Here is a 17,909-nt window from a genome sequence, read left to right on the forward strand (position 1 = left end):
TACTGACAGAATAAAACAGTGGACCGCTCAGTCGAAGACCATCTAATCCTGTCCTGTTCAGTTTCAGCTGACTTGATCTGAGCGAAAACAAAGCCAGATATGTTTTAAGTGAATACTACATGTTCTCTTTAATTTAGATCCATGAACTTTTAGGGATCATGGGCTAGTTCTTTAAAATTGCAATAATACCTGTATGTGTATTTCTGTCAAATCATCGTTCTACAACCGTAGCCTACTTGCAGGTTTGGGTAAGTTACTTTCTAAATATAATATATTACAGTCACTAGTTAGTTACCTGAACAACATTTTTTTCAGTGATGTAACTTTTGGATTACCAAAAGTCAGTAACGTAATCTGATGCCTTAAGAGGCATTAGAAGAAGACAAAAAGGATCTATCAAACACATTTGGTGTATTATAGACTCGCTGACCACAATGCTGAATTGAATGTCATTGAGAAAACAGAAAAGTGTCATAACGTATTTTTTTTTAGCAAACATCCTTTCTAAATTTAAAAGTAATCCAAGTAATCATCTAGTTTTTCAAAAGCATATGTAATCTCATAAAAATATGTTTGCTTGTAATGTAACTGATTAGTTACATAAAAAATAAGAAGATTACATGTAACTAACAACATGTAATCAGTTACTCCCCAACCCTGCCTACTTCTCACTTCTAATCATGCAAAGCAAATAAATATAAGCCCATATCGTTTTAATGATAATTTCTCAGAATGGAATACTTTGCTCCAGCATTTAACTATGCCTGTATAAAATGTTAAATAGATGTGGGTTGATTCTAGCATCAAATTGCAGAGGCTTTCACATATAGCTGAAATCGGAAGTTTACATACACTTAGGTTGGAGTCATTAAAACTCGTTTTTCAACCACTCCACAAATTTCTTGTTAACAAACTATAGTTTTGGCCAATCGGTTAGGACATCTACTTTGTGCATGACACAATACATTTTTCTAACAATTGTTTACAGACAGATTATTTCACTTGTAATTCACTGTATCACAATTGCAGTGGGTCAAAAGTTTACATACACTAAGTTGACTGTGGCTTGGAAAATTCCAGAAAATGATGTCATGCTTTTGAAGCTTCTATTAGGCTAATTGACATCATTTGAGTCATTTGGAGGTGTACCTGTGGATGTATTTCAAGGCCTACCTTCAAACTCAATGCCTCTTTGTTTGACATCATAGGAAAATAAAAAGAAATCAGCCAAGACCTTAGAAAAATAATTGTAGACCTCCACAAGTCTGTTTCATCCTTGGGAGCAATTTCCAAACACCTGAAGGTACCACGTTCATCTGTACAAACAATTGTACGCAAGTATAAACACCATGGGACCACGCAGCCATCATACCGCTCAGGAAGGAGACGCGTTCTGTCTCCTAGAGATTAATGTACTTTGGAGCAAAAAGTGCAAATCAATCCCAGATCAACAGCAAAGGACCCTGTGAAGATGCTGGAGGAAACAGGTACAAAGTATCTATATCCACAGTAAAACGAGTCCTATGTCGACATAACCTGAAAGGCCGCTCAGCAAGGAAGAAGCCACTGCTCCAAAACTGCCATAAAAAAAAGCCAGACTACGGTTTGCAACTGCACATGGAGACAAAGATCGTACTTTTTGGAGAAATGTTTTGAAACCAAAAAAATATGTTTTGGCAATAATGACCATCGTTATGTTTGGCGGGAAAAGGGGGAGGCTTGCAACCAGAACAACACCATCCCAACCGTGAAGCATGGGGGATGGCAGCATCATGTTGTGGGGGTGCTTTGCTGCAGGAGGGACTGGTGCACTTCACAAAATAGATGGCATCATGAGGGAGTAAAATTATGTTTATATATTGAAGCAACATCTCAAGACATCAGTCAGGAAGTTAAAGCTTGGTCGCAAATGGGTCTTCCAAATGGACAAAGACCCGAAGCATACTTCCAAAGTTGTGGCAAAATGGGTTAAGGACAACTAAGTCAAGGTGTTGGAGTGGCCATCACAAAGTCCTGACCTCAATCCCAAAGAACATTTGTGGGCAGAACTGAAAAAGCGTGTGCGAGCAAGGATGTCTACAAACCTGACTCGGTTACACCAGCTCTGTCAGGAGGAATGGGCCAAAATTCACCCAACTAATTGTGGGAAGCTTGTGGAATGCTACCCGAAACGTTTGACCCAAGTTAAACAATTTAAAGGCAATGCTACCAAATACGAATTGAGTGTATGTAAACTTCTGACCCACTGGGAATTTGATGAAAGAAATAGAAGCTGAAATAAATCATTCTCTCTACTATTATTCTGACATTTCACATTCTTAAAAAAAAGTGGTGATCCTAACTGACCTAAGACAGGGAATTTTTACTCGGATTAAATGCCAGGAATTGTGGAAAAACCGAGTTACATTTTTTTGCACTAAGGTGTATGTAAACTTCTGACTGTAAATGTTATGCTATGTAGCATCACACACAGGGGCTCTCACATACATTTTCCCGTTGTCCTCGTCCAGGGCACACAGCACAGTGACATCCCAGTTCCCGGACGTTAGAAAGCGAGGAGGGACAGAGGGGATGGCAGGCTGTGTCACATTGAAGGAGAGAGAAAGAGAGGGGGATGAATACAGAAACAGACAGACTGCCAGTGGAGAGGAGATGCCGAGAATAACATTGTCAGCGGAATGTAGAGTCATTCAGACACACGCAATTCAGATACACAGTCACATATACCTAAAATAATCACTGCCTAGACAAGACTTCAGTTCTCTGCTATTAAAATCTGTATAATCACATACTGTTGTATGTCACCCTGTTGAAGGCTTAACAAGCAGTCTGACGTTAAACCATTGGAGGATGACACAGAGGTGTTAAACTTTATTGCCCTCACACTGACCTGCGCAGGGAGACTGGCAATGTGGCGGAACTCCCCTCGGGCACCCTGCTTGGCTGGCAGTGTCAAATAAAACCAAGAGCCATCGGATGAAAACAATGGCACCTCCTGTTGGACAAATGAGTCAGGCATGGTCAACAATAACAATCCAGGAAATGTCACAAATGGGTCGATTGAGACTGTATCAGCGTACCAGTTTCAATGAGTAGCAGATTTTGGGAAATGAGTGACGCCTACCTGTCGTTGGTTTTGCATTAAGTCCATAACCATAGTGTGTTTCTGTGGAATTAAAACAGAGATACAAAATAAAGAAAATGTATCAACATAATTAAGCAGCCAATGTTTTTTATTTTTTATTTATTTATTTATTTATTCTTTGAATTTTACCCCTTTTTCTCCCCAATTTTGTGGTATCCAATTGTTGTAGTAGCTACTATCTTGTCTCAACGCTACAACTCCCGTACGGGCTCGGGAGAGACAAAGGTTGAAAGTCATGCGTCCTCCGATACACAACCCAGCCAGCCGTACTGCTTCTTAACACAGCGCGCATCCAACCCGGAAGCCAGCCGCACCAATGTGTCGGAGGCTACACCGTGCACCTGGCAACCTTGGTTAGCGTGCACTGCGCCCGGCCTCCACAGGAGTCGCTGGTGCGCGATGAGACAAGGACATCCCTACCGACCAAGCCCTCCCTAACCCGGACGATGCTAGGCCAATTGTGCGTCGCCCCACGGACCTCCCGGTCGCGGCGCGAACCCAGGGACTCTGATGGCACAGCTGGCGCTGCAGTACAGCGCCCTTAACTGCTGCGCCACCCGGGAGGCCAAGCAGCCAATGTTAATATTGCAATCAATCCATAAGGACTGGTAGGAGAGAGATGGCAGAGAAATGCTGCAGCGTGTCATTGGAAATTCATCACAGGAAGTATAATTGACCTTATTTAAGCTGGAAGGAAGAGATATGGTGGCTTAAGAAAATCAATCCAAACCCCCCAGTGTGTAAAGGAGATGAAAATGCTATAAAAGTAATGCATGGCAGCAGAGCGAGGAGACCCTATTGAATTACTGTGAAATAACCTTTGACCTCTCACCTCTGAACATGCCCCTGTGGTAGCCTCACACACACAGAGCTCTGATTGGTTCTGGGCCCGGTTCAACCAACGCACCACCAGACGAGTGCTGCTGATCCACTTCACCATGGAGATGTAGCTGTCTCTAGGGAGACATTTGAAGAAAAAAAATACAAGAAAATAACGTTTCTTGGGCAGTAAAATAAAATATAAACGTTAACAACATTAGTCCTTAGTTGAGCTACAGTATGAAGTTATATTTTGGAGATGGTACCTGGCCCTGAGAGAGTCTGGAGGGATCATCTCTAGAGTGTGAGCTGGACCATAGAGATTCACCACAAACAGGCTGACTGTGGGGATAGTGGAGCCAGCCTGTTCACACAGACACACAGGTTCAGACTATTACATCAGTATAACATTAGTTAGATGACATGACAGTCTTGGAGCTTTTACACATTGCATTATTGGTTAATTATATATTTTAAAATCAGTGTTTACCTTCGGGTAAGGAAAGAAAACATTGGAGGGATAGACTCCACCCAGGAAGTAAGGTATCTCCATTAAGGGTGTGGCAGAGTTGTTGATGGTGAAGTATGCCAAGCGAGCGCCATCTTTGGACCACCAGTGGGCAGAGTAGGTCAGGAGCACTTCCTCTGTAAACATTTTACAAGAGAACAAAGCAATCAGTTTCAATACACATTTGTTACTGATGGAAGTCCGAATGTTACACATTGCCAATAGTGCAAACCATGTATCAAAGTCATATATTATCTGCAATACCATACATCTCAGGGAACAGCTTTCAAAACGACTAACCTCATTTTGCAAACAGTTGGCAACAGTTGGCAATCAATGGCTATGATAGAGATAGGTTAAAGGAAAACTCCACGCAAAAACAATTTTTTGGTCTTTGTTTCATTACTCCATTGTTGACATAGTCCCAAAATGCTTTGCTTGTCAGCACTCAAGTTTTCAAGATATGCGACTTTCAAAACACAGAACTCATGCAAAACGCAGCATCATATGATGCAAAATGCATCATACAGGGATGATTTCTGTATTTTGAAAGTTACTTATCTTAAAAACTTGAGTGCTGACAAGCAAAACCATGGACTACTTAAGCAAATCGAGTTGTTTTCCTTTAAGGTGTTAGTGGATGTGGCTGCAGTATCTCTTACCCTCATACATCCAGTCGGATAGACCATTGACCACCAGCCCCTCTCTGCCTGTGGATGTGAGGCGTAGGGGCTTACTGGTCATGGCTGGCTGGTAGTAGATATCTCCTTCAAACACATAGGCCTGGCAGCAACAGAGAGACAGTACTAATCCATTATCAAAGCAAGCAGATAGAGAGCTCAGTGTTGGCTGGCTGAATCAAACGTCCTGTTGACTCCAAGTGGGAATGCATCAGCCAGCCAAGTTAGAGGCCAATACATCTCAGCTTGCCACTGACTGAATGTGTTGAAGTGCCATTGGAACACAAACATTGCACTGAAAACACATTACATTCATAACACATAATCATCCAATATTAATCTGCAACAAACACTGAAATTTTGTTTTTTAATCATTATAACTCCAATATTAAACACAGATAAATAGAGGTGTTGTAGATTTGTTGTGGTGTTAAACGCATTTCTAGTCCACCAGACACTGTTGAGGTGGGATGCAGAATGAGTGAGAGCTGCTGCCTTACCAGCTGGTTCCCTTGCGGTCCCCAGGCTGCGTACTGTATCCCTGCCTTCTCCCCCGCTGGAGAGTTAAGCTCCAGCAGATCCCTGGGACAAACACAGAATCCCTCCATTAGGAACGAATGGCCTCTCTAAAGCCACTAGTGGATAACGGAGTAGAACGTAGATCCGTCCATGCCTGTTCATAAGCATTTGATAGGTATCGTAAAAAAGACAAGATGCAAATGCGAAACCATACAGAGATTGAGGTCGTTTCATGCAATGGATCAATACCTCTTTCAATGCATTGGAACAGCACTATGTTCCTCCTAAAAACAGGCAGGCATCTTGTAACAAGACATAACCAGGCATTTCATTTTTTGTAAAACGAGCAGATCCTTCTGAATTTCTTTGAGAGGCATTGATGCTCCTCACAAGGCCCAGGCTTTCATCCACAGATACAGGGGAGCTCTTCTTTACTGGTGAGCCAGCAGGTAGGAGGACTCTCTGGCTGTCAATTTCCCAGCATACTCTGATAGTTTACAGTCAGCGAGGACAATGTTAAGAATAATGGATATGTCTGACATAACAGATGACGTTCAGATGAAAAGAGACACACTTGGAGGTGCTTGGTCAGTCGAGGCCAGGGCCCGCTAGCGTTGGCAATACACATGCCCAGTGCAGCCCATGCATTAGCATTCACGGATCTACAGTACCTACCCATTAGCCACATTGTAGATGGCATAGTATGCTGTAAAGGACTGAGAGAAAACCTGTTGGAGGTAGAGGACATGATGGGCACAGTGGTCCAGAGTTACTCAAGAACACACTCAATCTCAAGCACAGACACACGCATTACAGTTAGACCATAGGACAATCCAATTAAGTGAATGAACGGCCAACAATTCCATCAATCACATTGCATTGTCGCAAACATCCGTTCTAACTACCCAGTCAAGTAGCGCAAACAATGATAACTCAGTCTCTCCTGACAGAGAATAGGAGACATTAGAGGAATGATATCATGTGAGGATGTGAAAGATAGGGAGTATGTCTTTCTCTAACCCCTAAGTAACATAAATACAGCCAATATCCCTCAGATTGAAAAAGATCCAGAGTGGTAACTCATCTTGACAAGTGAGCAGCTCAGCAGGCTGAAGAGGACACTCCATTTCTAAAACAAAGACTTGAAGTGTGTTGTTTGCCCACTAGCTTCTGAAAGAAGCCAAAGGAAAAGCCTGGGAAAGCGTGTCCCTAATGTAATTGAATGTCACGTCTCCAGTAGCATACTTAACAGTGCAATTGGATTACTTCCCATATTGTTGGTCCTTCAAACCGAGAAACACAGAGAGGCAAAGGAGCATGACTGTAAAAAGAAGGTCTATGTTTCACACCAGAAAATGTCACCCTGAGAGAGAAAGGTCCCTTTCATTGCTTTTGAGGAAGAGGCCACTACATCCAAAACAAAACACAATGACAACAGAAAACAGTGAGATCTGAAGAAAACTGAGGCGCCCAGGTAAAGGATGAGGGTCTGAGCCAGAGGAGTTCACGGCTATTTAACATGTCACAGAGCGAGCAGTGTGGTGGCAGTGTAACGAGACGAGTCCCTCCCGCTGGGTGGAGGGGTGTCGCCTTATCATTCCGCACTCTGGTTAATTAGCTCTTTAGGAACTGTCAACAAAATAGACAAAGGTGTGGCTCATCATTTATCATTAGGGGAGGGAAGAAGGATACTGAGTGCGAGGAGGGGACTGTGTGCGTACGTGTGTGGGTGTGTTTGTGTGTGGCCGTGCGTGGGCACGCATGTGTGCGTGCGTCTGTCTCAGTGTGTGTGTGTGGGTGCATGTCTGAGAGCGTGCGTGTGTGTTACAGTTCCTGTGTGTGTTCGTGGGCATGGGCCTTTGCGTATATGTATCTGTGCTCACCCTTGTATGCGTGTCTAAGAGAAAGGGAATAAATTGTAAGGTGGCCTTTAAGTAGGTAAGTCATAAATCTTTCCCCAGTGTTCCGCCAGATTGTTCTTCTGGCGGATTGTCCCCCCCCATGACTTTACCCCAAATGAAGGAGCCACACTGTAAACAGACGAGACCAGCGTGTGTGGGCTCACTTGGGACCTGGCGACAATGGGACAGTAATGAGATTACAACGGTCCTTGTATGAGGCGAGATATTGGTAGGTATTGTTGCGCTGCAGTAGGGTCATTCCATCAATTAGGTACCTTTTGAGACGTGTAACTTGATTTATTTATTTTTTAGTTTAGTTAGATTGTACAAAATTGTAACATTATGTCATAGAGAGCACATGTTGAACTTCATGAAAAACACTTTCCCCTCTAAAGAGGTTAGCTCCATTGGAATCAGGCATCCCACAGCAAAACAAGCTGAAATTCACTCATTTCATTCATCTGCTTGGACTGTCCTCATATTTAGCCTCGCAATTAAGTATTGGACATTTTCTTTTCAGGACAACCTGGGCTGCAAGTAGAACATAAATGAATTTGACATAAACAGTTTGCATGCATGAGTTTTATTGATAAACGTCAATAAAAACAAATTGGTCTGCCAAGCAAAAACCTGATTAAAAAAATATATTTATATGAATGCTGTAAGAAGAAAAATGGTTTGCTCAGTGGGAAATTAATATCCAACTAGTCAGTGACAACTGTGTGGAGTTTGACGTTTGAGACGGCAACTATGTGAGCTTATTACAGTATTATAGACACTATGTCCTGGGATTTCCTATGATCTGTGTAGAAGAACCCCTTAACCTTCTAGCGACTCTTGTGTGGCTTGGGAGTGTCATAGAGCAAAATATGTGCGTGTTCGCAAGAGTCTCTGCTTTTCATAGATACATTTACATTTACATTTAAGTCATTTAGCAGACGCTCTTATCCAGAGCGACTTACAAATTGGTGCATTCACCTTATGACATCCAGTGGAACAGTAGTGCATCTAAATCTTTTAAGGGGGGGGGGGGGTGAGAGGGATTACTTTATCCTGTCCTAGGTATTCCTTAAAGAGGTGGGGTTTCAGGTGTCTCCGGAAGGTGGTGATTGACTCCGCTGTCCTGGCGTCGTGAGGGAGTTTGTTCCACCATTGGGGGGCCAGAGCAGCGAACAGTTTTGACTGGGCTGAGCGGGAACTGTACTTCCTCAGTGGTAGGGAGGCGAGCAGGCCAGAGGTGGATGAACGCAGTGCCCTTGTTTGGGTGTAGGGCCTGATCAGAGCCTGGAGGTACTGAGGTGCCGTTCCCCTAACTCGGTTAATCACACCAAGTAATAAAATAAAATAACATGTTATTGGTCTCACACATGTATTTATCAGATGTTATTGTGGGTGGAGCACAATGTATCAGCGGATGCAACAGATGTCGACGGATCCAGGAGGTGAGAAGTCCAAAACGTGCCGGCATTACCGTGGGACCAACACATTACTATGGTAAGTGCCTATTAAGCCCGTGACAGGGTTGACCGTTACGGGGTTGACAATTTCACCTTAAATCAACCATAAATCCACTTGTTGTTCAAACATTTCTAGCCTGTCTATCTATTGGGTAACAGGGTTGATGCGATTTGTTCGACTCGCTCAGTTTTCCACCAGGAAACACCAGAAAATGGCCATAAAGAGCAGAACCAGCTCACCTGCTTTTACATTATGATTTGATGATTAGATGTTCAATGTTCCTTTGGATTCTTTTTAGAGTATGCAAAGCTGTCATCAAGGCAAAGGGTGGCTATTTTGAAGAATCTCAAATATAAGATATATTTTGATTTCGTTGAACACTTTTTTGGTAACTACATGAATCTATATGTGTTATTTCATAGTTTTGATGTCTTCACTATTACTCTACAATGTAGAAAATAGTAAACAAATCCTTGTCTGAGTAGGTGTTCTAGTGTATATGAATCACTAATCACATGAAAGAAATAATAATCTTCAGAAATGGTGTTCTCAAAACAGCAAAATAACGAGGGCTTAACAATGAAGGTGAAACATTTGAGAAATCATGGGGTTAAGTGGGTTAAAATCTTCCTAGAATTCACAGAGGGTTTATGAGTAAGTCTTTACTCATAAAAAAATCTGATTTATTGAATTCTCTATGTGGTCTAGTTTAAGGGGACTTAATTTAATATAACAAGCTTTTAAAATTCAATATTGGTGCACAATTTCTACTTTAAATATCAAAGGGAAGCAAAAGGGACTCATTTTGTGGAATGACCCAGTACACGCAATACAGGGATAATAGATTTCTTCCCCCATTGTTAGTACTAAACCTGCATTTCTCTCTGGTAGTGCCTCAATATGCTGTCTTTGATACAAGCACTTCATTGTCTGTAACTGCAGAGCAGACCCAACCCTCCAGTTGTATTTCCTTTCTTTCTAAATTGCACAGTCTTGGCAGTTTCCACCTGTCTGGCTCTGGCTGCATTTCCTCATCCCTTCCACTCTATCTCCATCCATCCTCTCCTTCCCCTGTTTTTGTGTCAAACAAAGGGAACAACTCTCACAAGCACTGACGCAAACACACGCATGCATCAACGCACCCACGCAGACACACGCATGCATCAACGCACCCACGCAGACACGCAAACACACGCATGCATCAACGCACCCACGCAGACACACAAACACGCGCATGCATCAACGCACCCACACAGACACGCAAACACACGCATGCATCAACGCACCCACGCAGACACGCAAACACACGCATGCATCAACGCACCCACGCAGACACGCAAACACACGCATGCATCAACGCACCCACGCAGACACGCAAACACACGCATGCATCAACGCACCCGCGCAGACACGCAAACACACGCATGCATCAACGCACCCACGCAGACACGCAAACACACGCATGCATCAACGCACCCACGCAGACACGCAAACACACGCATGCATCAACGCACCCACGCAGACACGCAAACACACGCATGCATCAACGCACCCACGCAGACACGCAAACACACGCATGCATCAACGCACCCACGCAGACACGCAAACACACACATTTGTCAGACTATTGGCCATTTTGAGGAGAGATTGAAACCTCTGCTACACAGGAGGTTTGAATTTGTTCTCTCCCTTATGCCCCCCTCCCCCGCCACCCGTACTTCTAACTATACCACCTCTCTCAAAATCTATTTCTTTTTCGCCCACTAGGCACAAACCTCCCCAAAGCCTCACAGCTAATATGAAATCCAGGGGAGAAGCCTTTCAACTTAACACACAGCCCACTCATCTATTTCCCACCACTGCAGCCCTCTCCTCTAAGCATCCATCCCACTCATTCTTTTACACCCCTTCTGATTGATTTCGATTGGACAGGGTGATCTAGGGGCGAATGGTGCGTATCAAATATTTGTTCTCCCCCTATTGCTACTGCGTCTCTCTCTCTCTCTCTTCTCTCCCTCTCTTCTCTCCCTCCCACCCTGCCTCTCTCTATCTCTCTGTCTCACTCTGCCATTCTCAGCGGCACACCGCTCCTCTCCCCAACAAGAAAGCCTGTGCTTGCGGGCAAACGGCTATTGTCAGCAGAAAACCCCTAGAGATAGAGAGAAAAAAGCGAGGTGGAGATAGATAGAAAGAGTGAGGGAGTGAGAGACAGGCAAAGCAAAAAGAGAGGGAAAGACGGATCTTGTCGCACCCTGATCTGTTTCACCTGTCTTGTGCTTGTCTCCACCCTCCACCAGGTGTCTCCCATTTTTCCCGTTATCTCCTGTGGATTTATACCTGCGTTTTCTGTTTGTCTGTTGCCTGTTCGTCTTGTTTTGTCAGGTCTTACCAGCGTGTTTCCCGGTTCTCCTGTTCTCAAGTTTTTGTTTTCTAGTCGTCCCGGTTCAGACCTTTCTGCCTGTCCTGAGCCTGCCTGCCATCCTATACCTGCCTGACTCTGACCTGCTTTAACAACCTCTGCCTGTCCCCGACCTGCCTGCCATCCTGTACCTGCCTGACTCTGACCTGCTTTAACAACCTCTGCCTGCCCCCGACCTGCCTGCCATCCTGTACCTGCCTGACTCTGACCTGCTTTAACAACCTCTGCCTGCCCCCGACCTGCCTGCCATCCTGTACCTGCCTGACTCTGACCTGCTTTAACAACCTCTGCCTGCCCCCGACCTGCCTGCCATCCTGTACCTGCCTGACTCTGACCTGCTTTAACAACCTCTGCCTGCCCCCGACCTGCCTTTTGCCTGCCCCTTTCGAATACTAAATATTCTGAGAATCAAACTGCCTCCTGTGTCTGCATCTGGGTCTCATCCTCGTGATAGATCTGACTCCATTTAATATTATAGTAAAACCAGGTGCAACCAAGTATTATTATTAACTAAGATCAAGAAATGGTCATGAGAAGCGAACGCAAAACGCAAGTATTATTTAAGAACTTTGTAAAAATGAATGATACCATTATACAAGGCATAATGCTTAAGCTACAAAGCATTATGAGAGAGAGAAAAGAGAAGTCATAGCCTGAAAGGCCATGTCCCAAGAGTCCATGGGGTGGAGAGAGATCTCACCAGCGCAGGTCAGGAACAAAGAAGAAAAAGGCAATGAATCTGATGCCCCTTTATAACATCTGAGCTGTTGACCAATGGCATTACTGTAAAGTTAACCTCCAATCAGATATCAGACCTACAGGATGTAAAGACAACAGAACATCTGCTTCTCAAAGGTGACACAAGAGGAGAGCAACACAGAGAAGGCTGAATTACTAACACAATACAAAGGAAATCCTTGCACACAGTGTAGAGTCACTTTGGGAGCTGGGCCGCCCTACAAAAGGTATATGGTATGATCGTAAACTACTAATTAAGAAAACTTAGGAGAGCAGATCCTAGAGCAGAGTGAAAGAGAGAGGGAGAGAGAGAGAGCGAGAGAGAGAAAGAAAGAAAGGGAGGAAGAGGGAGAGGGAGAGGGGGAGAAAGAGGATGAGGGAGAGAGAGAGCAGATCCTATACACTCAGAACAGCAATATACAGTATCTGTTCTGGGCTCTTTAATAAGGTGGAAATTGTGCTGAAGGCACCCCCCATTACCCGTATATTACACCTCTTGCTCCCTCCTTTGGGGAAACGGGAAGCTATTTATTAAGCGACTGGATATTTACAGAAGGAAAGGGTCGGCGGGGGAAACAGGGAAAGCTATTACAAGGGAAAGAGAGATGAGAAAATGCATGTGTTATTAGAGTTGTTTGTTATGCTGGGGTTTGCCTCAAACCACCTGCAATTGTGCATTATACATTAGACTCTAGTATAAGCTCCTCATTAACATTCCCCACCAAACCAGCAGGGCGATTTCATTACTGCATGCAGCTCCAACTTTAACACCCCATCTCCCTCATCACATCTCTGCCTCCCCCTCGCCGCACACTGCTATCTACATCAAACTGATCCCTCTCTCTCAGCCAGCTAATTCCCTCCATTCTTCTACACCACTTCCCCCATAATTACCTAGTCTGAATATTCCCCATACATTTTGCCCGTGATTTGACTATTGGCTGTGTCTGAATAGCATGTAAAACATGTAAAACAACAGAACGACAAATCTGTCGTTCTGCCCCTGAACAGGCAGTTCAATTAACCCACTGTTCCTAGGCCTTCATTGAAAATAAGAATTTGTTCTTAACTGACTTGCCTAGTTAAATAAAGGTAACATTTTTTTTTAAAGACCGCTGCAGTACTGTAGTAGCATCACTAGTTCTCTATTTTAAAAAGCGCATTCACACATAGGAGGACCCTGTACCGGGAAGAATCTACTTTCACCCTGCTCCCACCTAATCTCTCTCTCTCTCTCTCTCTCTCTCTCTCTCTCTCTCTCTCTCTCTCTCTCTCGCTCTCTCGCTCTCTCCTACTGTTTCATAAGAGACTTTCCTCCCCCTCGTTCATTCCACTGACTGTAAAGGCTGGATTAGAATGCATGTCATTAATGCCACCATGCTGTGCGGAAACAGACGTGTCGTTAGTCGCAACAGAAACAGATTTGACTCAACTGATTTTCTCTGATGGTCTGGAATAAGCTTGTGGCGCTGCTGTGCAGAACGGTGTGTGAGTGAGTAGGAAACCACATGGCATGCAAGTCATCTTTGGTGTCATTGGGTATTACTACGGCTGTGAGTATGATAATTGATCCGAATGATTGACACTGTAAAAAATACGGAAAGAGCAAGCTATGGGCATGTTATTTGGTCAAAACAAGCATCACTCACTGGCTGAATGTTGTATGCCAACAGGACAAACCTCTTGTCTGCAGACACATGGAACTTTGTGGTCGTCAGGTCCTGGAAACACGGAATGAACAATATATCAACAACATGCATACCTCCTAAAATTAAATTATACACGTGTCAGTAACTTACTTGGATCTCATATTAGCCTTAACCTTCAAGAACAACATCGCCTCGGGGCTCATATGGATAATGTCAGGGATTGCACTTGGAAAGCCATGGCCCTAGGTGCAGTATCCCTGCCTATATCATCCACTGAACGCTAAATACTTTTGTAGGCTATCAACTACAGTGTAGAATTAACATAGCAACAGAGATGATAAACTGGTGAGAGCCAGAGAGGAGACTTCTCCCCATCTTGACAACAGAACCCCGCGTAGCTCCTAGGCAATGACCCAGATAGGTTTTTCAGCATCGCTTTGCCAAACCAGGCACTCATTAAAATGAGGCCCTTGCAAGAAAAATCTCTTTGAAGCCATATGTTGAGGGCTTCAACTGAACAGTGAGGGAACCAAATAGACCTCATAGCGATATTAGAGTGAAAGTTACTACTGCTCTTTATTTTTTCTAAAACTACAAAAGTTTGAACAGTCATTCTGTATCCTCTCTCCATCTGGGAGGCCCTGTCAGTCTATTGAACGGTCCCATTTGTCTGGCTGTCTCTGTAAATGAGCCAATCAATAGTGGAATAAGTCTCCTCTACTGTAGGGCCCCAGGGCTGTAACGGGCCGTTTACTCACCAGGGAGCTGTTGTCCAGCAGGGTAGCTGTGAGGTTGGAGTGGAGGCTGTAGGACAGGATATGGCCCTCTCTGGTTCTGAGAGCAACCTCATTCTCTGGAAGGGACAACACGGGTCCAAGGGAAATGTCAACCTTTTAGTTGGTTCACTCGATTACAACATGAATGGAAGTTTGCATAGGCTTCCCTGTTCCCCTCCTTCGGGGTATCAAGGTTTATCAAATCAAATTTTATTGGTCACAGACACGTGTTTAGCAAATGTTATTGCGAGTGTATTGAAATGATTGTGCTTCTAGTTCCGACAGTGCAGCAATATCTAACATGTAATATCTAACAATTTCACAACAAAAACCTAATACACACAAATCTAAGTAAAAGAATGGATAAAAATATATAAATATATGGAATAGCAATTTCAGAGCGGCATAGACTAAGACGCAATAGATAGTATAGAATAGAATGCAGTATGTACATATGAGATGAGTAATGCAAGATACGTAAAAATGATTAAAGTGACATTAAAGTTATTAAAGTATCCGACACATAACTGTTGGTTATTTGTTCTTAAGTTTGACAGTAATATCTCACTAAATCTCCTGATACTGACATGAGTCAGCTGAGCTTTCAGATATCAAACAGGGGCAACAGGATCATCTGGGTTAGCTCAGATAGAGCTAGAAGCTCTTACCATTCAGCCAGGTCACACAGGGGTCATGAACTGTATACTTCTCATTCGCCAGATCCTCCATGGTGAAACGGGATTGCAGTAATAGATGAGACTCATCTTCCAGAAAGAGAGAGAGAGAGATAATATGACATTTGAAGTGTCTCTATTCCTGTGGAACTTTTGTGAGTGTAATGTTTATTGTTCACTTTTGTTTGTTATCTATTTAATTTGCTTTTGCAATGTAATCATATGTTTCCCATGGCAATAAAGCCCTTTGAATTGAATGTTAAGAGAGAGAGAGAGAGAGAGAGAGAGAGAGAAGGAATGAAAGGAATGTTTGTGTACACTATATCCACCCAGGAATGAACATGAAGCTTGCTCTATTTCACACAGTCCAATGCACAGCTGTTCCTGGACAATAGCCTCTTCTTAGCATAGCACTGGAGTCTCTGCTTTTGTCTGAGTGTCTTTTCAATGTAGAGGAACTTTGTGTTTATCCTCGTTGGCGTGTTTTGTCCTATAGGTAATGGTATTGTTGATATGTTTGTCTGATGGAAAGCCTTGTGAGTCCGTTCCCACTCCTCCTCCCATTGCATCCTCTCACCTCCTCTCTCTCTCTCTCTCCCTCCCTCCCTCCCTCTCACTTCCTCTATTCTTCCACTCTCCCCCTTCACTCCATCCCTTGCCTTTATTCCCTTCTGCTCACCCTCCTGCATTCAGATTCTCTCTTTCTTTTTCTACCTTTCCTTCCCTCCCTATTCCTTCTCTTCTCTCTCTCACTCTGTGTGTCCTCTTACCAGGTGTGAGCATGATGACTGAGAGGATGACCAGCGATAGGACACCCACAATCACCACCATGGCGATCGCAATGCCCTTCCAATTCCGTGGTGGACCAGTAGAAGCATGCATGTCCTGCCAAGAGAACACACACACATAGAAACACATGCACATACACAGTGATGAGCGTTGTGACACACACACAGAGCTGAGGGAGAGAACATTAGTGCTGCTTCATTTCCGTAGTCTCACAGCGGGGTTTCTCTGTCAGACAAGCGGATCTGCTGTGCAGGCTACAGGGAGACTCTGGGGGAATAAAAGCTGCTCGAAGCCCTTCACTATGACAGCAATCTGTGTGATTTAGAGTGATTCTCCTTAAAGCAGAGCGAGAAAGTTTGCCAGTGAAAAGCTTGAAATTAATTGCAGACTATATTTTCTGTCATGGCGTAATTTCTCGATACTGACGCCTCATTTCACCTGTTACAGCTTTAATGGGGCATATGGTAGGGGTTGGGAGGGGTTGGGAGGGGGAGGGAGGGGGAGGAGCGCACTTTCCATGAAAACTAGAAGACCAGGAGACAGTCTGCAAGAAAAGCATTTGTTGGAAACATCTGTATAGAAGTCTGTGGTGCAACATGATAAATCAAACAGACTTGATGGGAATTTAACAGAACGTTTAAGAACACAAGGTGAAACATAAATAAGATTGAGCATTACAGTACAAGAAACAGCTGCCATAGGAATATTATGTCTGTATATTTTCATCAGATGCTCCTTCGAGCTCTGCTAGAAAGAGAGAGCCATGGTATCAGCAATTAAAGATAACGGCAGATGAGCTACTCTGTGATTCCTCAGAGTGTCTGCCTGTCTGAGACCGGACGCTGGAGCCCAATGCTCACTGATGTGTGAGAGCTCAATCACAGAGCAGCCATAAAGCTTGGCTTTCATTATGGCCGCCTGCCTCTGTAGCCTGGCCTTGTCCTTGGAGCCACAGAGCCACGGGCGGGCTGCTGTCCCCCATCACCATCACCTTCCTCCAGGCCTTGATGTGGCCTGGAAACAGCCATGCGGATCGCTAGTTGACAGATTGCTGATCCTCCATCCAGCCCTGTGTTACACCAACTGTCTCTGAACCGTCACTATACAGCAACTTTAGCACTCACACACACACACTAATTTCTCCTTATGCAATGTACAATCCCCAATCTTGGTCACACATACTCAGAACCTGTCTGCATACCTGAAACATGTGTGGAATGTCTCACAATGGGAAAATGGGGAGATAACGACGGGACAACTCCTATACCTTGACTGGTTGCCAGTATAGATTTTATTTTATTAGGATGCCCATTAGCCGATGTCAATGGCATCAGGTAGTCTTACTGGGGTCTGACACATACCAAAACACATCAACATGTAGTGTGCATCTATCAGTTAAACATACAGTACATGTCAGTACTTACACACAACAAGTAGGTCACATGGGGGAGTGGCGTTGTGCCGTGAGTTGTTTCTTCATTTGGTTTGCTATTCACTTGCGCTACATGAGATGGAAGGGAGTTTCGTGCAATCATGGCTCTGTATAATACTGTACATTACCATGAATTTGTTCTGGACCTGGTGACTGTGAAAAGAACCCTGGTAGCATGTCTGGTGGGGTAAGTGTGTGTGTCAGTACTGTGTGTAAATTAGACTATGCAAACAATTTGGAATTTCCAACACATTAATGTTTATTATAAAAACAAGAAGTTTTGATGCAGTCAATCTTTTCTCAATTCTTAACCAAGAGAGACTGGAATGCATAGTATTGATATCAGCCCTATAAAGAGCAAAATGTGCCCCTCTGTTCTGTGCCAGCTGCAGCTTAACTAGG

General features: G+C 43.9%; 1 protein-coding gene across 1 annotated transcript in view; it reads right to left on the bottom strand.

Moving 5' to 3' along the window:
- LOC115102430 (inactive dipeptidyl peptidase 10-like) overlaps positions 1–17,909 on the bottom strand; it is a 39,754-nt gene that overhangs the window by 12,890 nt on the left and 8,955 nt on the right. Inside the window, exons 2-14 of the mRNA XM_029622368.2 lie at positions 16,057–16,171; positions 15,281–15,376; positions 14,595–14,689; positions 13,837–13,908; positions 6,347–6,399; positions 5,653–5,734; positions 5,135–5,255; positions 4,455–4,609; positions 4,231–4,328; positions 3,978–4,101; positions 3,125–3,166; positions 2,891–2,995; positions 2,488–2,579 (exon numbers count right to left, since the gene is read on the bottom strand). Of these exons, the coding sequence (XP_029478228.1) occupies positions 2,488–2,579; positions 2,891–2,995; positions 3,125–3,166; positions 3,978–4,101; positions 4,231–4,328; positions 4,455–4,609; positions 5,135–5,255; positions 5,653–5,734; positions 6,347–6,399; positions 13,837–13,908; positions 14,595–14,689; positions 15,281–15,376; positions 16,057–16,171 (1,250 nt within the window). The remainder of the gene's footprint in view (positions 1–2,487; positions 2,580–2,890; positions 2,996–3,124; positions 3,167–3,977; positions 4,102–4,230; positions 4,329–4,454; positions 4,610–5,134; positions 5,256–5,652; positions 5,735–6,346; positions 6,400–13,836; positions 13,909–14,594; positions 14,690–15,280; positions 15,377–16,056; positions 16,172–17,909) is intronic.

This window comes from Oncorhynchus nerka, linkage group LG20 (genome assembly GCF_034236695.1).
Source record: "Oncorhynchus nerka isolate Pitt River linkage group LG20, Oner_Uvic_2.0, whole genome shotgun sequence".
NCBI lineage: Eukaryota > Metazoa > Chordata > Actinopteri > Salmoniformes > Salmonidae > Oncorhynchus > Oncorhynchus nerka.